General features: G+C 39.8%; 2 protein-coding genes across 2 annotated transcripts; both read left to right on the top strand.

The window, feature by feature from the left end:
* Nucleotides 1-2654: 2654 nt before the first annotated feature.
* LOC110710003 lies at nt 2655-5294 on the top strand. Its single transcript, XM_021888265.1, has 4 exons — nt 2655-3033; nt 3113-3189; nt 4146-4468; nt 4551-5294. Exons 3-4 carry the CDS (start codon nt 4373-4375, stop codon nt 5133-5135), a joined length of 681 nt encoding a protein of 226 aa, XP_021743957.1. The 5' UTR covers nt 2655-3033; nt 3113-3189; nt 4146-4372; the 3' UTR covers nt 5136-5294.
* Nucleotides 5295-5926: 632 nt separating this feature from the next.
* On the top strand, nt 5927-6826 carry LOC110709993. The gene is made up of 2 exons (XM_021888250.1): nt 5927-6210; nt 6297-6826. Exons 1-2 carry the CDS (start codon nt 6171-6173, stop codon nt 6767-6769), a joined length of 513 nt encoding a protein of 170 aa, XP_021743942.1. The 5' UTR covers nt 5927-6170; the 3' UTR covers nt 6770-6826.
* Nucleotides 6827-24508: the final 17682 nt, after the last annotated feature.

Here is a 24508-nt window from a genome sequence, read left to right as displayed (position 1 = left end):
TGAGTCGGTCTTTTCCGTCATTTGAGTTGGGGGGGTACACTCTATTCCTAATTTTTCATATCTCTCCGTCTACATCATCTTTATCATATCACAATATCCATTCTTCCCACCTTCTTCCATCCATGCTTGTTGAATCGAGTTTGAGCCATGTGATTGACAATAATAAAAAAAATGAGGGTAATGATGAAACAAATGCATAAGGCAAGCTTCAACGACGATATTTCGTGACCTCTTTTTTCTATTTCTTTTTCATTTTTTTTCCTTTCCCCAATGAGTCTAGCATAGGCACCTTTCTTTTCCCTTAGATTAATTTTGTAGATTCTTTCTTTTTCCCTTTTTAATAAAATGAGCATTTATCATAGTGGAAGATGGTCATAAAGTGGAAGGGGATGATTTCAAGCGAAGTTATCTTCGATAGTATTCCCTTGGACGTGGAATATTATCATAGTGGAAGAGGATTGTTCCAAGTGAAGCAATCTTCGATAGTATTCCCTTGGACGTGGAATATTGTCAAAGCAAAGAGGATTGTTTCAAGCGAATCAATCTTCGATAGTATTCCCTTGGACGTGGAATATTATCAAAGCGGAGGAGGGGCGTTTCAGGCGAAGCAATCTTCAATATTGGAAGCAGTTACAAGCGTAGCGATTTTCAAGCGGGATGACATTCTCTTAGTAGGATGTCATCAAAACAGTAAAGCGGCAGAAAATCGGTTACTTCAGAGACGTGTGCTCGACGGTGCAAGATACGCGTCTCTTAACTCTTTTATCTGATTAACTAACGATAGTTTTGCAGGTATTGGCGTTACAAGAGTGATTTAGGATCGCAGAACGTTCTAAATCATTCTCCGTCCCTATCGATACTTTGACTTTTGTTTTCGAAACTTGCGTTTCTCCAAACTCAGTTAAAGTGGGGGCTTCTGTAGACACCCATTTGTGTCTCCCCAAAACCAAACCCAGTGATGAGTACCTCTCACGTCGAATCATAATCGAATGAAGCGAAAGTGTGGAAAGTTTAGTGTTGCGGAAAGTATTAATTTCTTTTCTCTTCTCTCTGTTTTTGAAAACTTATTTTAATAAAACATCCAATCCAGTTTGGGTGGTCCATGATATGGGTCCAATAGTAGTGAAGTTGGATGGGGCTTGAAAAGACCTTTCCAACGATATATTATAAGCCCAATTCCGATGAATATTGAGGAAGTTATGACCAAATTACTGAACTGGGCCCGGTTTGAGCCTCATATGCTGCCCAGTGATCTAGGGGAGGGTCTAATATGATTTATCATTCCTAATGCAATTAGGAATGGTTTTAGTCTTCTAGATTCTTCTAGAAGGTTCTTTTTATTCCTAATTCAATTAGCATTGATAAATTGACTTTTGTTGACTTTTCAGAGTTTTAATTAAAATCAAAGAACATATTTTGAGGGAAATACGATTTTATCTTCCTGTACGGCAATTTTTATCTGATTTTAAGAAAACGCGTGAATTTCCAGATCAGCGCCAAACACCAGCTGTAGCGCCTGGCGCTAGCATTGGCGTCTGGCGCTAGCATTGGCGCCTGGCGCTAATGTTGGCGTCTGGCGCCAATAGCCAGAGTTGGCGCTAATCAGATTTTATTTGCCCAAACTCTGTTTTGATATTTTATCTTTTTCGATGATTTTCTTTATAAATAACGACGTAAAAACTTCGTTTTAATCATCAACATTCATCATCAATAATCAATTCTCATCAATTCTTATTCTCTGTATTATCATCAACTCTCATCAAGATTCTCTTGATTACTCTCTCTCTCTTTTTCTAAACTAGTTTTCTCTCAAATACAAAATTCTGCACTCATTAGATCTAGAAAAACCTAGCCATATTCGAAGTTGCCTTCGCCCTAGACGTGAAAGGTTTTAATTTATGAGGGTTTATCCCTAATCTCTCTTTCCATTATTTAATTTAATTGTTTTAATTATTATTTTCCTTGAAGTTACTAATGTGTGTATTTTGTTATTAGAAAGAGGTACGAGGCATCCAAGTAAGTACTTTAATGGTTTAATTGATATTATGAAGTAGAAATTATGCTTAGATTGTTATTTTAATTCCTAGTATCATGTCTAGGATAAATTTAATATCAAGTATGATTAAAAGTATGATGCATTTTATGTTCTTCCTAATATTTATGATTGTTAGTATCATGTTAGGGTTAAAGATTTGATTTTTATTGTTTAGTGACATGCTAGGGTTTGTTATTAATCTTGTTAGTATCATGTCTAGGATCTTGCTATTATTATGCTTTAACATGAACATGTTTATTTCTATGATTATGATAATTGTTATAATTATTTTGATGATGATTATTTTATTATTATGATTATAATTATTATGGTTATTATTATGTTGCTTGATATTTATTGTCATTGCTTGATCACACCTTTTATGCATGTTTAAAGGGAATTTGGTACTTGTAATCATGCTTTAATAAGATAATTAATAATCTTGTTAGGGTTGATTTGATTATAATTCAAGTGATCGCCAATAATAGATTTATTTGTGCATTAAATTCAACCAACATAGATAAACAGGTTTAGGGTAAACCTACTGATTACATGTTAGTAACTGTTTGGACTAGTTTCTACAAGGGTTTCTTTATCTAAGAAATAGAAATTGGGCCAAACAAGGGTTTTTTAAAAAACAGAAACACTTTCTCAAGAAGCCCAAAACAGCTTCTAGAGTGGGCAAAATGAGAAGCACCAATTTTGAGCTTCTCTACATCAGTTTCTCGGGGAGCTATTTTCCCATTTAATGAAACTTTTTGTTGGCCAAAAATATCCTTAATATTTCACAAAAAGACCTCTTATATCCCATTAAAAAAAAAAAACCCCTCTTCTCTTTTCTCCTCTCTCACAAACATCAGCTCTTTCTCTCTCTTGAAACACAAACCCCTCAACCCTTAAGGCCAAAAATCATCACCGATGACATGCAATCTGGTCCTCCTAGACCACCGGCGCCACCATTTCGTCCACCCAAGAGGACACAACCAAGCAATAATAAGGTATTAATTTTTTTACTTATGGAAATTTCTTCTCTTTTGTGAGTAGAACTCTAATTTCTTTGCATTGATTTTGAAATAGGAGAAAGATATAAATCTCAGTGGTTCTCCTCATCCAAATCATCCCAATATGTCAGAACAAGAAGTTCTGCCAATGAGGTTAGTGAAGTGGTCCAGAATTTAGATCTTGAAATTTTCAATTTTGATTCAATTTAGGCGTTTCATTTCAAATTATGTATTTCAATTCTGGAAATTGAAATCCATGCTTTCAATTCCAATTTACTTGTTTGGGAAAACAAAACTTTTAAATCCATAATTTCAAAGTATCCATGGTGTTTGGCAATACTTAGGAACTTTAATAACAAATTAATTAATTTAACTAATAATCAGTATACAAAAATGAAACTAGTTTGGGTAGTTTCAAAAAAAAAAAAAAAATTTGAGTTGGATGAACTAGGATTAATATGACAAGTGTTTGGGTAGTTCCGTAGAGAATTTCAAATGACATGGTTTTGTTGGATGATTGATTCAAATCAATTATGGCTAGTTATTAGGATTAGTTGTTACGTGTATTTAGTCATCAATAAAGGATAAATTAATTAGGAGTATGTTGTTAGTGGGAGGTTAGGTAGGCTATGTTTATGCATTCTAAATTATGTAATGTATCCGTTTATGCAAGTGTGTGGAATGTGACCATCATTTTATTTTGGTTTCTCTAAAACTATTTTCTCTTCTTTATTTCTTTTTTTAGCTTCAACAGGTTTGACTAATTATTTCAATTTCTTTGTTTTATGAAGTTTTCTTAATTGTTTTAGAATTTTAAATAAAACTCTTGTATCCAAACAGAGCATTATTCGAATTGAATTCTTTCATTTTCAAATTGCTTGTATTGGTACCAAATTACTTTTGATGGTGATAGTGGAATGGTTGATATGATGTCTAAGTTAAATTATTGTTTTATGAGAAATGCTTGTATGTTGTAAGGTTTGTCAATATAATGCTAGTAGAATTTATAAAGCGTGACATTGGGAGGCAGATTACATTGTTATGTTGTGTGTATGGTTGGTGAAGCTTATGCGTAATGCACAACATTTCATGGTTTTTCTTGTCTTTAGATTAACGAACAAGTAAAGAGGTCAAAAGCAACTTGGTCTGATGAAACAACTAAGATTTTTTGTGAGGTTTGTGCTGAAGAGGTCCATGCAGGGAATAGACCACACATTCATTTTAGCAAAATTTGTTGGAATAATGTTGTTATAAAGTTTCAACAAAGGTCCGTTAAAATGTATGACCAGAAACAATTAAAAAACAAGTGGGAGAAATTAAAAACGAAGTACACTACATGGAAGAATCTCATAGAAAGGAGACAGGGTTAGGATGGGATCATGAGAAAAATGCAATTGTTGCATCCGATCAGTGGTGGGCACTTAAAGAACAGGTGAGCAAAACAATAATCTGATTTCTACATTGCCTTTCTCAAGTAGTTAGTCGTAACTAATTACATTTATTTATTTGTATAGGCCAGTCCGGGTGTTGCTAAATTTCGTGAAGCTGGAACCCAAAATTTAACAGAGTTAGAGATCATGTTTGCTAAAATAATCGTTTCTGCTACAACTTCATGGAACCCTTATTCACAAGATGATACTGAAATAGAAGACTCGTCTACCATAGGAAACGAAGAAATAGAAGATGAGGAGCAAGTGGATATTACTATGGATGGTAGTATCAATGAAACAATATCTCAACAACTTGAAAGTGAAAGCATTGACAAGACCAAAGTCAATACAACATCGGAAGAAAGAGGAAAAAAAACACAAAAAGGAAAGAAATCTAAAGTTAGCACAGCTAAGCTCATGCAAAATGAGCTAAAACGTATTGTTGGTGCGATAGAGAATTTTTCTCAATCTAGTGCTACTATAACTTCAAAAAGAACTGACCTTCCTCGTTGTAGCATTGGAGAGTCTCTAACATTGCTTGCTACAACACCAGGGGTTGAAATAGGAAGTGAGCTTTATATGTTAGGAACTCGTTTATTTGTGAAACGAGAATATAGAGAGATGTTTGTTGGTATTCCTGATGAAAATATAACGGAGTGTTTGGCTTGAGAAAGAATTGGAAAGGGAGAAAAAAAGTCTTCTCAACGTTATTTTTTTTTTATTTGTTATGAAACATTGTATTTATGCTTTTATTGCTACTCTCTTTAATTACCGTGTTGTAACAGACTAACTTTCTTATTTATGTCAGTTATTTTGATTTTCTTAGTATTTGTTATATATTATTATCATTATACTTTCTTGAGTAATATTAGCTTTTTATAGTTGCTTTGTTATATAAGGTTTAATTTAAAGTAAACAATTTTAATTGGTTCCTTGTTTTTTTAATTAGATTAGTTCAAATGGAAGTGCTTATGATGATGTAATGGATGAATCCTCCTCCTCCGAAGAAGACGATGAAGAGTTAGTACTTCAAGAACAACTGAGGGGTAAACAAATGATGTTATATGTTGCCATAGGTGTAACGATACTTACCAAATACTATCTTAAATATTTAATTAAACAAGCTACTAGGATTTCGTTATGTTCTGGATGGAAATGGTTGCAAGAGGTTTTATCTATATCAGGTGAAAGTTATAGGATATTAAGAATGGAACCCCATGTGTTTTATAGTCTTGCAAAATTATTAGTGGATAAATATGGATTAAAGTCAACTAGAACCATGCCTGCTGAAGAAGCACTCAGAATATTCATATATTTATGTGCACAATTTCAATCTAATCGTAATACGCAAAATCGCTTTAAACATTCTGGTGAAACGATAAGTAGAAAATTCAATGAAGTTCTTGAAGCAATGAGAAGATTTTCTAAAGATATTGTAAGACCTTCTGATCCAAACTTCAAGGAGGTTCCAACCAAGATACGAAATAATTATAAATATTGGCCACATTTCAAGGATTGTATTGGTGCCATTGACGGAACTCATATTCCATGTGTTGTTTCGGAGGAGGATAAAATCCCTTACATAGGGCGCAAAGGTATCCCTACACAAAATGTGTTAGCAATTTGTGACTTTGACATGTTATTACATATTTTGTTGCTAGATGGCCGGGATCTGTTCATGATAATCGAATCATAAAGGATGCAATGGAAGACCCCAAGAAATATTTCCCTCATCCACCCGAAGGTGTATATTTATGAAACTATTATGTGTATAATCGTTACCATTATTATATACTATGGTGTGATTATCTAATATTATACAATGTACAGGAAAATATTACGTTGTTGACGCGGGTTATCCGAATATGAAAGGATTTTTGGCTCCTTTCAAAGGTGAACGATACCATGTTCCTGATTTTCGTCATTCAACACAACCTCCAAATGGTTTATATGAAGTTTTTAATTATTCACATTCGTCGTTGAGAAACGTTATAGAGAGAACATTTGGTGTCTGGAAAAAAAGATGGAGGATATTATCAATTATGCCCAGCTTTCCATTGGAAACTCAAAAGAAACTTGTTGCAGCTACTATGGCTATGCATAACTGTATAAGAAGACACGCGCTTGAAGATTGGGAATTTGATAAATGTAATGCAGATCCTTATTATATACCTGAAGTTGAAGGGGATGTGGATATTGGAGGCAACCCGGTAACTACTCTTGAAGAACATGATGGATCAATGGATGATTTTAGTATGGAGTCTATTCGCTACAATATTGCAACTTCTCTAATGAGTCGTTGATTGTAACATTATTGGATCTTTTATTAGGAATAATTATATTAGACATTATGTTTGTAATTATGAACGTATGAAACTTTAGGATATGAATTATTAATATGAAATTTAAAAATCTAAGTATTTAGACTTATGAATTGTTCAAAATTTTAAATTAAAATTTTATCTTACAAGCAATTATAAACAATTTGCTAACCAAAAATTAAAAAAAATATAATGAAGAAATAAAATAAAAAAAAACCTACTATTAACAATAATGTACAAGAAATTAATACTAGTTTATTCTCCCAAATAATTTTTTTTTAAAAAATAAACTAATATGGGCCAAACAAGGTAAAATAGTTTTTCAATCTAAGAATCACTTCTGATTTTTTATGGGCCAAACAAATTTGTTTCTTACAAGTGTTTCCCTAGAAATAGTTTCTGGAAAACTACTTCTGGGAAACAGAAGTTGTTTTTCAGAAGCTTGGCCAAACAAACCCTATTCAGAAAGCGCACATGAATACGATCAGAATAAAGTAGAGGCCTATTATTAGGGCAGGTTCAATCTCTTTTAGGTTGGATTTGTACCTTCATCCCCGAACCCTATTTTGGTTCAAGACCTTATGGAGTTGACGATCTCTTGGATCGTTAAGGGGTGTAACCTTCACCCTGTGAACGGTTTACAAGTTCCTAAAAAACTTTTTGGCGACTTTTTTGCTCTATCTTCTTCCCTTTTGGACGCCACCGTACTATAGTGTATGATCACAGTGGAGTTCAAGCTAGGAGATTAACGCTTGAAATATTCCCTAGACTAAGTCTTGTAAAAATACCCTAGACACGTGGACCAATGAGAGGAGGCCACATGGTGAGTTCAGGATGGCCCAAGTGGCCCAATACCCTCTTGACACGTGGCCCTCTTGGACAAGCCTCTGAAATGGCGGCCTTCAAGGGCCTAAATCCCTAGGAGCGCCGTAAAGAGGCGTAGCCCACTAAAATCTAGGTCAAGTGACCTAGATAGGGGCACATTCTCCAAAGACCCTATAAATAGGGAGATATTTCCCCATTTTGGAGACACGTTCAATCATTTATTACACCTACATTCTCTCTCATCAGAGAAACACCTGATCTTGGAATCCAAGCAGATCCCCACCTAAATTTACGTACTCTTTATTCCCTTTCAAGTTACTAACTTGATATTCGGAGGCAGAGCTCCAACCATCCGGAGTTTCCGTTGTTTTGTAGGTACATCTCAGCCGGACCAATCTTTGTGACGTAACTCTCCCGAGGGACAAAATCACCCAAACATTTGGCGCCATCTGTGGGGAGAGTACCTCGAAGATGGTTCAAGAGTCTGTACCACCCCTAAGCGTCTAGGCGACGACCCAGAAGTTTTCACTGATCAAGAGGACGAAGATCCTCAGGTTGAAACTTATATAGCCGATGATGGCTCTCTGATAACCAAGCGCATCCAGCCCAGAGACACTCTTGAGCGGGGTGCTAGCCAGGCGGGTACAAATCGACCCCCTGGGTAGCCGGAAGGGGAAACCCATACGACAAGTGGATCAGCTCCCGTCACCCGAGACAAACTCATGAAGTTCATGACAAGTTTCAAGGGTGAAATCAAAGAACTGATATCTAAGAGCCGGGCTGGCCCGAGTAGGGGTCAGGCGGTAAAAAAGACTCCTCTGGAGAAGGGGAAGTCAGTCAGAGATCGGCAGCCAACTCCTCATCCAAAGGAGAAGGCAGCCGGGACCATTGATTGGTCCAAAATTCTACTGCCTAAGAGGAATGCCAACAACCCTCGCCGGACTCAACAGCCGGTGGGAAGTAAAAAACAACTCATGATGCCCGAGAGATCATCACCCGCAAGAGGAACCAGCAGTTGTCTGAGTCGGCTTCTACATCGAACTTTCCAGACAACTTCAACAACACCTCTGCAGGGAATGCACTTTCCTTGCATGAGAGCCAGACAGGCGGTAATACCGTCCACTCTGGCCCTAAGATGATTGGGACTGTACCGTATGTACCTTCTCAGGCCTATGGGCAGTATCCTCCTTATTTTATGCAGCCAGCCCTCTTTGGAGGACAGGCGGCGTACAACAACGTCCAACCTTTAGACTGGCAGCTTCGTCTGCTCCGCCTGGGTGAACAACCTTCTGCTTTCACCCAGGAGATAACCGAGGCGGCACAGCCGTCCAAGGTTAAAAATGTGTTGGTAGGTACCTATGATGGTACCACCAACCCGGAAGATCACCTCATGGCATACACCAACCTCATGTACTTGCAAGGGTTGGATGATGCCACTTGGTGTCGATGCATCCCGGCTACATTGAAGGGCATTGCCCAACAATGGTTTGGCAACCTGCCAGCCGGGTCCATTGATAATTTCAAGAAGCTTGCCTTCCTGTTTGCTTCCAACTTCTCAATGAACATCCCTGCGAAGAAAACAAGTCTTGACTTGAGCACCATTAAGTAGGGGGAGAGAGAAGGACTGCGCTCCTATGTCAGGCGGTTCAATCTGATCAGAATCCAGATCCAAGGACTGTATGACGAGGTGGATTTTACAGAATTCTTCAAGGGTCTGAGAGACGGGTCGACTTTTAAGTTCAACCTAGTCAGAAAAGGAGCTTTCACTTTACAGGCGGCCCTGAGGGAGGCGGAAAGCTATATTCAAGCAACCGACCTCTGCTCGCATGGTAACCAGTCGGACTCTAAGAAGTCTGACAAGCAGAAAGACAGCCGGCCTGCTCAGCCGGCCAAGAAGAAAGAAGAGAGCAAGAAAAGAAAAGAAATCTGGGCGGTTAGTGATTCTGACCAACCGTCTCAGAAGAAGAAGAAAGAATTTAAACTGTACGTCCCTAAGTACGAGTTTAACAAGGACTGAAACTCCATCCTCATGGAGATAAAGGAATGGTTGTCCCTAGAGAAGCCGAATCCAATGAAAAGTTCCATTCAATCAAGGAACAAAAATAAATTCTGCCAATACCATGAGGAAGTTGGCCATGACACCAACGACTGCTTCAGCCTTCAACGGGCGTTGGACCGTCTGGCTGACAAAGGGATGTTAAAGTCCTATACCTCCATGTACAAAGGGTCTAATAAGAAGAACCCAGGGCAGTCGCCTAAGACACCCCAGCCTGCTAGTAGTTCGGACACTAATAAGGAGCAAGTCTACACCATAGCAGGCGGGTTCTCATGCGGTGGCCCTACCATCCGGGGCACCAAGTCCATCTTCGAAAGATGGACAAAGATGATGACGAGCAGGCGTCTGCCAACTCCTCCTTCCCAGACGTTTTAATCACTGAGAAGGACAGGGGCAGCGTTCGTCGTCCGCATGACGACCCGGTCGTCATTGAATGTAAGGTTGCCAACCAGCTGGTTGGACGAATCCTTATTTACACCGGCAGCTCAACAGACATCATCAGTCTCCGGTGCCTGCAAAAGCTGAAATACAACGTCAGCAGCATGCATCCGGTTACCCACCCCTTGGTTGGCTTTGGGGGTGGGATGGTTTACCTAGTCGGAAGGGTTGATTTACCAATCCGGCTAGGTGAGAAAGGAAAAGGACAACACTTGGTCGTCAAGTTCTTGGTCGTTGAGGAGTTGACCGCCTATAACATTATTCTAGGCCGGCCCACCCTCAACGAAGCCAAGGCTGTATCATCCCTTCTCTCATGCTCATCAAGTATGAGAAGGATGACGGTTCTGTTGGTTCCTTGAATGGGGATCAGAAGACGGCCCGGGAGTGCTACCTCTCAGCCGTCAAGGATACTATGGCTCCAGATAGCCAAGGGCAGGAACCAATAGACCTTAACAATGTCAAGGATGTCAACCCAGCCCCAGTCCCATCATCAGCCGGAAAGAAAAGAAAGGCACCGCTGCTGGCGGAGGTGAAAAAAGAGAAAAAATAGCAATCACTGACCGGGGAGCGGTCAGCGGAGCTCCGTCCCCAACCTGCTGGAGACCATATTGACATACCTCTGGACGACAGTCGTCCGGAGCGTACGGTTAAGGTTGGGACGGCTGCTCATGCTAAATTGGGTGCAGATCTGCACCTCCTGCTGCAGGAATTCGAAGACATTTTTGCCTTTGAGGTGGAAGAGATGCCAGGCGTAAGCCCGGATCTTGATGTCCACAAACTCTCCGTGGATCCTAAAAAGAAGCCCATCCGACAAAAGAAAATAAATCACGGCGAGGAAATAAGTCAGGCGGCAGCTGCCGAAGTAAAAAAGCTTTTGGACGCTGGGTTCATTCGGCCATGTTATTTCCCCGACTGGGTGGCGAATGTTGTGCTTGTAAAGAAGCCGAATGGTACCTAGCGTATGTGTGTTGATTACACAGACCTCAACAAGGCATGTCCTAAAGACAGTTACCCACTTCTAAAGATCGACAGTCTGGTCGATTCGACAGTCGGGCATGCCTTGATGAGTTTCATGGACGCCTACTCTAGATTCCATCAGATACCCCTGTGGAAGAAAGATCAAGAGAGGATGACCTTCATCACTGATCAGGGGTTATTCTGTTACACTGTGATGTCGTTTGGCTTGAAAAATGCGCCGACTACATTCCAACGGATGATTAATACGGTCTTCATTAATCAAATTGGGAGGAATGTGGAGGCGTACATTGATGACATGATAGTCAAATCCAAGCAGCAGGCGGATCACCTTGCTGATCTCTGAGAAACCTTCACCACACTCAGGCGACATAAGGTTATGTTAAATCCTAAGAAATGCGTCTTTGGTGTTGAGTCTGGGAAGTTTCTCGGATTCCTGATTGATCAAAGGGGATAGAGGCTAACCCCGAGAAGATACAGGCGGTAATTGACATGAAGTCACCCCTCACTGTCAAGGAAGCGCAAAGACTAACCGGTTTCCTAGCGGCCTTGGGGAGGTTCCTCAGCCGGTCAGGTGACAAATGCCTTTACTTCTTCCAAGAAATCAGGAAGAAGACTAGATTTGAATAGGGGGATGATGCTGAGGCGGCCTTTCAAAAGCTGAAAGAGCACCTGCACTCTTTGCCAAGGCTTGTTATCCCTCTGCGCAACGAGTCGTTATACATGTCCCTAGTCGTCTCAAATCATGCCCTTAGTGTTGTTCTCCTTGCTGAGAGAGACGGCATTCAGCTCCCGGTCTATTTCATTAGCCATGTTCTAAAAAATACTGAGCTCCGGTATCCCATGGTTGAAAAATTTGGCCTTGCTCTGTATATGGCTTTCAAGAAATTGAAGCCGTATTTTCTGGCCCATCCGGTGGTAATTTACACCGACCAGCCCCTCAAGTGGCCAATGTCTACCTTGGAATCATCCGGTAGAATGTTGAAATGGGCTATTGAAATGCAAAGTCTTGAAATCACTTTTGAACCTAGAAAGGCAGTGAAAGGTCAGATGTTTGCCGACTTCATTGTTGAAATGACGCGACCGGTTCAACCGGATAACATAGATCAGGTTTGGAAAGTGTATGTAGATGGGAGCTCGACGAAGAACGGCTGCGGTGCACGAATTATATATGAGTCCCCTGAGGGGGACATATTTGAATATGCACTGCGGTTTAAGTTTCAAGCCTCAAATAACGAGGCGGAATATGAAGCCCTGCTAGCCGGAATTCGCATGTGTAAGGCAGTAAGGGCAACTAAAATTGACGCCTACTCTGATTCACAGTTTGTCGTTAGCCAGTATGAGGGAAAATATGAGGGAACTCATCCGGCTACGATCAAATACTTTCAGTCAGTCAAAGAGGAGGCCGGGGCACTTGAGGAATTCCGTCTGATTTAAGTGCCCAGGTCGGATAATAACCAGGAGAATGCGTTATCTTAATTGGCTTCATCCGCCTACTGTGATACGCCTCGGTCAGTCTTTTGGGAAGTTCTTGAAAAAAGAAGTATATATGAAGAGCCCATTGGAATTCTGGACCGAAGCTCTACCTGGATGGATGGCATCCGGGCATATTTAGCAGACGACATACTTCCTGATTCACCACAGGAAGCAGCCGTCATGAAGAAGCGAGCAGCAAACTTCGAGCTGAGAAACGGAGAGCTCTTCAAGGCGGGTTTCCTTAAACCTCTATTGAAGTGTGTTACCCTAGAAAAGGGGAAAGAAGTTCTTGAAGAATTGCATGCTGGGTACTGTGCCTCTCATATAGGCGGCAGGTCCCTAGCTGTAAGAGCCAGGCGACATTACTTTTGGCCTACTCTTGAAGCAGGCGCTAAAGAGTTGGTGAAGAGATGTGACAAATGCCAGAGGTTTGGCAAGCTTATTCACCGCCCGGCTACTGATCTGACGGCCATCCACAGCCCAGTCCCGTTTGCTTAATGGGGCATGGATATCTTGGGTCCTTATACGCCTGCTCCAGGCGGAAAGTGCTACATTTTGGTGGCTGTGGATTATTTCACCAAATGGGTGAAAGCTGAGCCGGTCAAGAACATCAAGACAAAGGATGTCATCTTTTTCATTTGGAAGAACATCATCACCCGGTTTAGGGTACCTATGTCTATGGTGTTTGATAATGGCCCTCAGTTTGAAACACCTCATCTTAAGACTTGGTTTGAAGATCAGGGTATCTCACATTGTTTTTCATCAGTCGGCAGACCCCAAGCAAACGGCGAAGTTGAAGCCTTCAACAAACTCATCTCAGACGGCATTAAGAAGAAAATTGAAAGAGCCGGTGGCTTATGGGCATAAGAGCTAATTCATGTTCTATGGGCCATCCGGACTACTGCCAAAGGGGCAACCGGTGAAACCCTATTTCTTATGGTATACGGTGCTGAATCCGTCTTGCCCATTGAACATTACGAGCCGAATCTCAGAGTCATCCTCTATGATGAAGAGGCAAATTGGGAGGCCATGTGGCTGTCATTGGACTCCCTCCCGGAACGCAGGGGCAATGCTGCCCTGCGCCATGAGATATACCGTCTGAGAATGACGAGAACCTACAACAAGAAAGTATACAAGCGTCCTTTGAAAGTTTAGCGACTTTGTGTTACGAAAAATGGAGGCAACTGGTAGGGCCAATGAGGTTGGAAAGCTAACTCCTAATTGGGAAGGCCCCTACCGGATTTATGAAGAAGTCAGGGATGGCACCTACCGTCTGGAAACTCCAGACGACCGACGTGTGCCTAGAACTTGGAATGTAGATAACTTAAAAAGTACTACTTCTGAGAAATGTAAATTTTTTGTAAACAGTAAGTCAATCAATGAGAAATCAGACTTTGTTTGCAAAATTGTTTTTCTATTCTTATATTTACTTACCCGCCTGGGTTATCCTCAGACGGAACTCATGTTTGACTGTCTAAGTTTGACACTTAGTGTAGATTCAATTATATAATTATCTATCCGCCTAGTTAATACTTAGACGGATTACCAAGTTTAATCAACAAAGTTTGATACTTAGTGAAATTTAATGTTATATTTACCCTACCGCCTGGGTAATACCCAGACGGACAAATTGTTTAACCAACTTAATTGACACTTAATATAAACATGATATCGTGTGGCCAATGGCCAACTTAAGAAAACTAAGTACAAAAACGCTTAGTGGCTACACAACCGGTCTCAAACGAGACCAAAGGCCAAATGGCCGGATGGTTGCTTATTTTATAAAACCGTCTGTCCCAACATGGACAATGGCGTACCGCGACACCCCTCTGGGTGCAATCGTCGCAGAGAACAGATTGTTTGTCGGTTCTACGTACCTATGCAGACAGCGAAAATCGAACAACCAAATTGGTCACCTCGTAGCCGTCTGACCAGAATAATCTACAGAGAACTGTTAAGTTACCAAATACCGGATGCCCCGAGGCATTAGTCGTTTACCGGCTGAAGTTCTCACTTAGATTATTTATTCCAAAGTTGCACTCTCTCTCCCAATTGGGGCAAATGATTTTGTGTAATGGCTATATAATAACCCCAGACGGAATATTACCGCATGGGTAAGAGGCTCAAAGCACCCGCTCTAATGGCCGGCTGTGCACTTGGTTTAGGGAAATCACCATTGTGATTGATTGGCCTAAAAACACTCCATACTTCTCTAAGTATAAAGTGTTTTCAAGCCAATCAATCAATTTGAAATAAAACCAACCACACAGCCATCCAGGGGCAAGAGCACTCGGATCGCAAATTGCCGCATGCTTTTTTAAGTTAGGCAAAATATTAAAGAATTGCAAATATACGCGAAATTCAAATTGAAAAATTCAAACGCAAACATGTATAAACAACCTACTGAGTCAGAATACTTCATTAATATTCAAAATGGCACAAAGGCCAGAATAAGTGTTAACCTGAGTCAGATCCGGTGAAGAGAGAAAGAAAAATAAATTGTTAACCCAACTCCATAGTTGGTAAAGATACAACACTACACGACATACAAGCCGGCAAAGAAACTAATTGGCATACTGCCGCAGAATGTGGGGAGGCTCGCCTAGGGATGAGGTGGATGCTGCTGCTCCGGCTGATCTTGGCCAGTTGGGCCTTCATTTCGCTCATCCGCCGCCGGCTCCTCAGTATCAGAGACTTCATATCCCTACTCGGCAGCCCAATCTCGGAAGCGAGGGGGAGGAGCCTCACCCAGCACTTGGGCATCATACACCTCAGTGGCGTAATCATGCCTGAGTTTATAGACTTCAAAGTCTATATCTGGGTAGAGGAGGCTTCAAGTGATTTTCAGGCGGGCTGCATTATCCCGCTCATTTTCCTCCATCAGCCGCTTTTGCTCTTGGGCGAGCTCGTCCGACTGCTTGTTCCGCAGAGTGACAATCTCAACCCCCAAGCGGGAAACGTCTGCCCGGAGTTAGGAGTTTTCCTTATCGGCATCCTCTAATGCCTTGAGCTCAAATTTGGCATCCTTCAGCTTTTGCTCAAGGTCATCAGCCCGGTTGGTGGCTTCATCGTTCGCAGCCGTCAAGCTCCGGATCAGCTCATCCTGTTTCAACTCTATTGCTTTAATCTTTAAATCACACATATAATTAGCATATTCAGCAGAGTTGAGGTTTTCAAGGGCCCTCCGTTTGGCGTCATTTACGTCTTCCTGTTTCGGCCTGAAGGGGCCCCGAAGTCCGTCCACTCTCAGCATTACCTGAGAAAAGAGCAGCCGGATTATGATATACTTAGTTAAAATAAAGAAAAGATATCAGGGTTGTGGGATCCTTTACCTCAGCCAGCTGTCCCATTATCCGGTCAAAGTCCACTACCTGCAGATCACGTATGGAGTTCTTCTCTAACCGGGTGAGGCTCCTCACCATCCGTTTTGCGAAACCAGCAAGATACAGCTCGTCGGATGTTAGATCTGCACCAAAAGTAGTACTCTGTGAGTAAGAGGCAGCATAGTTGGCATTCATTCGCTGCCAGCTGCTGACTGAACCCCCGGAAGGGTCTACCTTAGCCTTGACTCTCATAAAGTCAAGTGGCCAAAGTATTTCAATCTCTCCCTTACCTTGAGTATCCGGATGGGGCATAGTCTTCTGCTCCTCCCTGGTTGTTGCCGCACTGGCTGCAACATTAGGTGGCGTGCCACCCTTCGATGCTGTGTAGGCATCCGACGCTTTCTGCTGCGAACGCTCTGAGCCTTCGCTTAGAATATTCATCGCAGCAGGAGATTTTCCACCGGTCGTGGGACGATCAGTTTTGGCAGAAGAGTCTGACCGGGGAGGGTCTTTTCTGGCTACCTTTGCAGCCGAAGTTTTTTTCTAGATCTTCTCCTTGCCTTTTGAAAAGCTTGGAGAAGGATCGTGGTACACGCTTTGCAGATTCCTGCAAAATGAAAGTGGTTAAGTATACCCAACCAGCAAACTGCCTTTTAAAAATATATATATATATTAATACAAAATCAGGCGGTCTTACCCTGCCTTTTTTAGACTCTTTGGCGTCAACGGCTGCTTTCTTGGCAAGAGCAACCTCCTTGCGCAGCAGCGCCGCCGACTTAGCCGGAGTTTTTGCCGGATCGACCATTTTCAAGGCGTCGGCTGCATGAATAGAATTCAAGTTAGAAGAAAGTGTGTAAAGATTGTAATAAAAATAAAATAACAAGCACTCCGGATGTAAGTGGATCTACCCTTGGGAAACATGAGACTTAACCCACAGGCGGACAAGAAGCATTCGTCCTTGAAATAGTCCGAATGGGGGATCCAGTTTTAGGGAACTATAATGTGAGTCCCATCCCCCATGGGCTTAGTTGTGGTCTCAAAGAAGCCCGACTCTATTATTTGCTCCCGGGCCTTAGTAGATAGCTCTGGGAGAGGGCATTTCCTTCCCAAAAGAGTCGGTTCTGTGTTGTACCGGCGGAGTGTCCGTGTTAGTTGAGACGAACACTACAAGAGGGGGGGTGAATTGTAGTTGAGTTCCTAGTGACTACTTTATGCAAATATAAAACAGAATAAAATAGGAACTTGCAATGCACTCAGGATTTTACGAGGAAACCTTCTAGTGCCCAACTAGAAGTAAAACCTCGACCCTACCTTAGGGATTTCGAACACAAACAATTCCATTATAATAGGGCAGACACCAAGTTACAACCTATTATAATCAAACCTCTACTCACAAGTTCTTGAACAAACTTGCTACAGAATAGGATTCTATCCTACCTAGTCTAAGTCCCACACTTAGACTTTCTCTTGTACTCCCTAAGTACAATTCTTCTCAACTTCTCACCAGAAGCTCTCTCTTTGTATGTAAAGATAAAAAAAAACACTCTCACCCAAATAACCTCAAGCAATTACAAGTAATGACACCTAGTACATGATAGGCAAGCTATGCATGAAACTCGAAACTAATATGACAAGATGATAAGCTTGGCAAACTTACAATTAAAGCTCTGTAAATTCTTCACGCATAAAATCACACAAAAACTAAACTCCTTTTGTCCTCTACTATTTATACAAGTATTACTCGTATAGAAAGTAGGTTTTCTTAAAGATAAATAAGTTAAACTTAACTTATCTTTATACACGGTTTTTATGTAAATCATTAGAAGAAAATCTTTTCCGAAAAATAAGATAGAAAGATTGAGTTAAAAAGCATAATATCTTTTTAACAAACTGATTTTAAGAAATAAACATTTAAAGAAAATCTTTTTCGAATTCTATCTTTTATCTTTTCCGATTTTAATTTATTTGCCAAGCTAACTTGCCACGCTTCTAATAGACTTCATGCATATCCTACTTAACATATTTAACAATGAATCTAGAAGATAAAATCTTAACTAAGTCATTGCTGCGCTGCGCTCCTGTACTGGTAGGTTTACTTGGGCTCCACGCTTACTAAGTTCCTCCAAAGATCTTAGCCAGCCATCTTCAAGTTCCTGTGAAGGAACGTTCTTGTTAGGGAACTCAGTTCCTGTGAGGGAACAATTCTTCTATTTTGAATAACCTTATTGAATAAATAACTTCTTCAAGTCTTCTTAGCTTCAGTTACTTCTTCCATCTCAAAGATCAATTTCACCTAAACTAAACAAACACTTGAAAAACCTTCATTAAATGAGTTTGCTGTAGTTTAAGTTCCTCATCATCAAAACCTTTAAACATCAACAATTTCCCTGTTTTTGATGATGACAAACTTAAGCAAACTCTAGAGAAAGTTAAAACAAAATAGAAGGACTTATTTTTGTATTTTTTATTTATAAACAAAAAGTAAACTCACAACTGAATTAAAAACAGAAACTAAAAGCAAAACTAGACAAAAATAACTAAAACAGAAAGTAAACTAATCTATCAGCATCATATCAGAAGAAAGTTCAGATACTTTATCAACTGGAACCCAGAACAACTTCAGCCTCCATGTTTGCTACTTCTTTTCCCCCTTTTGGCATTATCAAAAAGTCCTGCTTTTTCAAGTTTATTAAGCATCTACCCACAGCCCCACAAGCAATTCTTCGAGTGTGGGAAACTGAAGACAGCGCTGCTAACTTCCCTTAGGAAAGTTCCACTCTCCTGTTTAAGCATTCATAACATACTAAAGCACACATGTATAGACAGTTCCAAAAGCATTCATTAAAATCAAAAGATTTATCATCCTTCTAGATAAAAATTATTACAAACCAAAGAAAAAGTTCAAGCATTTAAAAACATAAACTGAAATTGTTCATGACTGCTAAGGGAAGTTAAGGTAGGCTAGTTTTAGAAAGGCTAAGAGGGAAACGGCTAATTCTGCAAGAAGTCCAGAATTTGTTTGATGTCTTCTTTTTGTTGTGCAATAAGAGCTTCCAGCCTTTTCTCAAGACTCTGTAGCTTCTGTTGGAACTCCTCCTTCTGTTCCTTCAGAGCCTTGTCTTGTGCCTGCACAAGTTTCTTCTGTTATTTTAGTGCCTTGCCCTGCTCCTGCACCAATTTCTCCAGCTTCTGAAGCTGAACCTTTCCAGCTGATTCCTTGGCTTGAATTTCAACCCTATCCATTCTATCCGTCAGTTCAGCCACTTGCCCCTCAAGTACTTTCTCATTAGCATCCAGCTCCAAAGGTTTCTCCATGCTGGTCTGAAGCAAAACACTTGCAGATAGCCTCCTGCTTTTTCTTACAGGTTTGTCACTCACTTCCTTCTGTTTTCTCTTCCCTGTAGACTTTTCACCCTTCTCTAACTTCTGAATTTTTCCTTGAACCACCTCTAAGCTCAGACCAGCTAGAGTATCAGCATTAATCACATCCTCTGGCTTCTCATCCAAGCCCCCATACTTTCCTTTCAACTGCACTCCAAGACTTTCAAACACAGTGGACAAAATAGCACCATATCCTACTTTTGTTCCACTTGGAACACAATGTGCGAAGTGCTGATACATAAGTGAGGGAAAATTAACTTTAATTCTCCTTGACAGACAGAAAATCACAGCCATGTCCATTAAAAATGCTTCACTCTTCTTTGCAGTTCTTGGCAAGATGGTTTTCTTGACAAGATTGAACAATAACTTATTTAAAGGACTCAGATCATTATGACTCATAATGTTCTTCCCCCTTTTTCCTCCAAGGGCTTCAACTATGTCCCCACTTAAATAATTCCCAACCTTAACACTTGACTTACCCTTAGTGTAAGTCTCATACCCTTCCATAGGGGTTTTCAGAATTTTGCTAAATGTCTCCACATCTAATTCAATATTTATACCACCAACCTTACTAGTAATTATTCCCAATTTTGCTTGAAAAATTTGACAGAACTCAGTCATAGCAATCGGATACATGACATTATCAGAAACTTTAACCAACAAATACTCCCATCCTTGGAACTTAATCAAATCAACAAATTCTAGAAACCTAGCACTTCTACACCAATCTAAATCAATACGATGACCAACAACATACCTTCCTGCTTGTGATTCAAGCTCAGCTTGATCAATTTCTTCTTCGTCCTCTGATTTCTCTTTTTCATAACTCTCCTCTTCCAAGTTGCGAGCAAACTCCTCAACTTCCACAATGTGATCCTCCAGAGTCTTTTCTTGACCTTTCTTTGCCTTCCATTCTTTCAATTTGTCAAGTACCGACTTGGTAATGTTCTCCAACTGTTCAGGGTTAGGGTTTTGCATGGTGGATGAAGGCGGGTTTATGATTTGAGTTTCAGTGCAAGAAACAATCGGAAGTGATGAAACTTCTTCTTGCTCAGAGGGATGGTTGTTGTGTGAATTTTCAGATGTTCTGAGGAATGTGATTATGGCCATGTTTTCTTCTTCAAGAGGTTTTAGAAGAGTGTAGAAATTTTTTCACAATGAAGTAAATTTGATTTGGCAGCGTGATGATGTAAGGTGGTTGTGAGTGCCTTTTATATTTAATGAAGTGGTGTAAGGAATTTTAAGGGGTTTACTGTGCAGTCATTAATTAAACAAATTCAATTAATTTTTCGAAAATAAAATGCGCAGGATGAATTTACCAAAAATCCTTTTCTTTCCAAATTCACTTAATTTACAAAAATGAAGTTTCTGTTTATAAATACGCAATTGGAACACGTTTTCTACACATATACAATGTACATTACTACTGGCAAAATTAATTGAGCGTTTAATGAACTTACCTTCAGTGATTCACAACGGTGACACTTCAGCTATGTTTAGCACACCATAATTGTGTTAAATGCTCTTTTTGCTCTATTTACATTATTTTTGACTTTGCCATATCTTGGAACTTCAGAGGCTAGTACTTCAGCTTGATCATCCCAAGTTCCAGTCTCAATTTCTCAAAGCTTTCTCTGTTCAAGGGCTTGGTTAGAATGTCTGCAATTTGATTTTCAGTTTGACAAAATTCTAACTTTATATTCCCTTGCTCCACATTATCTTTTAGAAAGTGATGCCTAATGTGGATGTGTTTTACCTTTGAGTGTTGAACTGGATCCTTAGAAATACATATAGCACTAGTATTATCACAGTAAATAGGTACACATTTGAAAATAATACCAAAATCTCTGACCTGTTGTTTTATCCATAGAACTTGTGAGCAACATGATGCCGCTGCCACATATTCAGCTTCTGCAGTAGATAAAGCAACTGTGTTTTGCTTCTTGGAACCCCAAGAAACTAAACAAGGACCTAAAAATTGTACCATACCTGAAGTGCTTTTTCTATTAACCAAATCACCTGCATAGTCAGCATCAGTAAAACTATTTAAATCAAAAGAATCACTTCTGGGATAAAAGAGACTCAAGTCATCAGTTCCTTTCAAGTATCTTAGAATTCTTTTTATTGCTGTCAGGTGAGACTCCTTTGGATTTGCTTGAAACCTGGCTCACAGACCTACACTAAAAGATATGTCAGGTCTACTAGCTGTTAAGTAGAGTAGTGAGCCTATCATACCTCGATACATAGATTGATCTATGCAAGTTCCAGATGGATCTTCATCCAATCTAGTAGAAATTCCCATAGGAGTATTATTGGTTTTGGCATTTTCCAACTTGTATTTCTTGATCAGTTCCTTAATATATTTTTGCTGATGAATCATAATTCCCTCTTCAGTTTGCTTGATTTGCAAACCAAGGAAAAAATTTAATTCTCCAGTCATGCTCATTTCAAATTCTCCACTCATAAGGTCAGCAAAATACTTGCATAGAAATTCGTTAGTTGCACCAAATAAAATATCATCAACATAAATTTGTACAACTAAGATATCAGTTCCATTTGACTTTAAAAACAGTGTTTTATAAATTTTACCACGTTTAAAACCATTAGCCAAAAGGAACTTAGATAATCTTTCTACCATGCTCTAGGAGCTTGCTTTAACCCATAAAGAGCTTTGTCAAGCTTATAGACATGGTTTGGGAACTCTGGATTTTCAAATCCAGGAGGCTGTTCCACAAAGACTTCCTCATTCAAGTATCCATTTAAGAAAGCACATTTGACATCCATCTGGTACAGCCTAAATCCCATATAAGTAGCAAAAGCAATAAGTAAACGAATAGCCTCTAACCTGGCTACTGGTGCAAATGTCTCTTCATAGTCTATTCCTTCCTGCTGGTTGAAACCTTGTACAACTAGTCTTGCTTTGTTCCTGACAAAAATACCATGTTCATCTAGTTTGTTTATGAATACCCATTTTAGTCCAATGGACTTCTTGTCTTTTGGTCTAGGTTCCAGATGCCAAACTTTATTTCTTTCAAATTCATTTAGTTCAGCTTGCATAACATTAATCCAGTCAGCATCAGTTAAAGCCTCAACATAATTCTTAGGTTCCATGGAGGAAAGGAATGCATTGAATGCACAGAAGTTCCTAAGTTGAGATCTGGTTTGAGTTCCTTTTGTAATATCACTCATGATTGCATCAACTGGATGTGATTTCTGATGTTTCCAGGGCCTTGGAGTGAAATCTTTGATTGGATACAATCTTTCTTCATTATTGTTGACTGGTTCTTCAGTAGGAACTTGTTCATGGATCTCAGTTTGGACTTCTTCAGGTGTTTCCACATTCTGGTCTTCATTATGGTCATCAGTCTATTCTTGAAGTGGAGTTCCTGGTGCATTCTCCATCTCTGGTTCAGTATTTGCTTCAGGATTCGTTACTTCAGCAATTTCAACTTGCTGCTTCTACAGTGATGCTGGTTCCTCATCTGGATTCTGCTTACGCACAAGTCCAATTTCGAAATCATCATCACAATCATGTACATCAACCAAATGTTCAGTTTCATCAAATATAATATGTACAGACTCCTCAACACACATAGTTCTTTTATTATAGACTCTGTAAGCTTTACTGTTCGAGGAATATCCTAGGAATATTGCCTCATCACTACGTTTATCAAATTTTCCCAAGTTTCTTTTACCATTATTGTGAACAAAGCATTTGCATCCAAAAGATCTAAAGTAGGAAATATTAGGTTTTCTCCCTTTCATAAGTTCATAGGGAGTTTTGTTGATGATGGCCCTAACAGATACTCTGTTAAGTATATAACATGCTGTGTTTACTGCTTCAGCCTAGAAGTTCCTAGGCAGCCTGCTTGATATCAGCATTGTCCTTGCCATGTCTTCAAGGCTCCTATTCTTGCGCTCCACCACTCCATTTTGTTGTGGAGTTCTTGGGGCAGAGAAGTTATGATCCATGCCATACTCAGTACAGAATTCATCAAATTTAGAATTCTCGAATTTTGTTCCATGATCTGATCTAAGATGTATCAATTGATTGCCTGTTCTTCTCTGTTCTTTCTTTACAAAAGCAACAAACTCATCAAACATTTCATCCTTGCTTACAAGAAAGAAAACCCAAGTGAACCTTGAAAAATCATCAACAATAACCATTACATATTTCTTACCACTTCTACTTTGGATTCTCATTGGACCACAGAGATCCACATGAATGAGTTCCAAAGGCCTTTTGGTACTTACCATCTTTTTGGACTTGAAGGAAATTTGGGTCTGTTTTCCTCTAGCACAAGCTTCACACACTTTGTCATACAGGAACTTAATGCAAGGAAGTCCTTCCACTAAGTTCTTAAATCTTAATTTATCAAGTAGAGAAAAGCTTGCATGGCCAAACCTTTTGTGCCATAAAAGAGGATCATCCTCAATAACACTAAGACATGTTAAACTGCTGTTAGGAACCTCGTTAAGGTCCACAACATATGTGTTCCCTTTACGAGTTCCTTCTAAAATAATGTTCCCAGTGTCATTGTGGATGATTCTACACTTATTAGAAGTAAAGCTAACAGAATTACCTTTGTCACAAAACTGTGAAATACTTAACAAATTGTGTTTGAGGCCCTCGACTAAAAATACATTATCAATGGCATGGGAATGTGACCTTCCTATCTTTCCAATATCAATTATATCACCTTTCATATTATCACCAAAAGTCACTGTTCCACCATAGTAGGCATCCAGTGAGAGAAATCTAGATCTATCTCCAGTCATGTGCTTAGAACAACCACTTTTGAGGTACTAAGTGTTGTTCCCCCTCACTGGAACCTGCAAGAAGAATTAAACGTTAGATTCAGGAACCCAGGTTTCCTTGGGTTCCTGTGTAACAGGAGTTGATTCATTTTTCTTGACCCAGATTTGTTCTACATGTTTGACATTCTGTTGAGTGCTTTGTTTTTTCTTAGGACACTTAACCTGCTTATGTCCTGTATTGCCATAGAAATAACAAACAATGCTACTAGGCAAGTTGACATACTTCTTTTCTTTCTGGAACTTCTTTTTAAAACCTAAACCTTCAGTTCTCTTGGTTTGAGCCTTAGTAATCCAATCAGGAACTCTATACTTTATTGGTTGCTTACCTTTCCTAGCTCTCTCAAGTTCCTCCTCAAGACGTGCCTTATCCGTTTTTAAATCTTCCAAATCATATTTTAATTTTTCAAAATTCGGATAATCAGTAGGTGG

Source organism: Chenopodium quinoa, unplaced genomic scaffold (genome assembly GCF_001683475.1).
Source record: "Chenopodium quinoa cultivar QQ74 unplaced genomic scaffold, ASM168347v1, whole genome shotgun sequence".
NCBI classification, from domain to species: Eukaryota; Viridiplantae; Streptophyta; class Magnoliopsida; order Caryophyllales; family Amaranthaceae; genus Chenopodium; species Chenopodium quinoa.
The sequence above is the reverse complement of the archived record's forward strand: the minus strand, read 5'-3'. Positions and strand labels throughout refer to the sequence as shown.

Coding starts and splice junctions, on each gene's coding strand:
- LOC110710003 (XM_021888265.1), top strand. CDS start 4,373: ATGGAAGAATCTCATAGAAAGGAGACAGGGTTAGGATGGGATCATGAG. Junction 4,469..4,550: donor GGTGGGCACTTAAAGAACAG/GTGAGCAAAACA, acceptor TTATTTGTATAG/GCCAGTCCGGGTGTTGCTAA.
- LOC110709993 (XM_021888250.1), top strand. CDS start 6,171: ATGGAAGACCCCAAGAAATATTTCCCTCATCCACCCGAAG. Junction 6,211..6,296: donor TTTCCCTCATCCACCCGAAG/GTGTATATTTAT, acceptor TACAATGTACAG/GAAAATATTACGTTGTTGAC.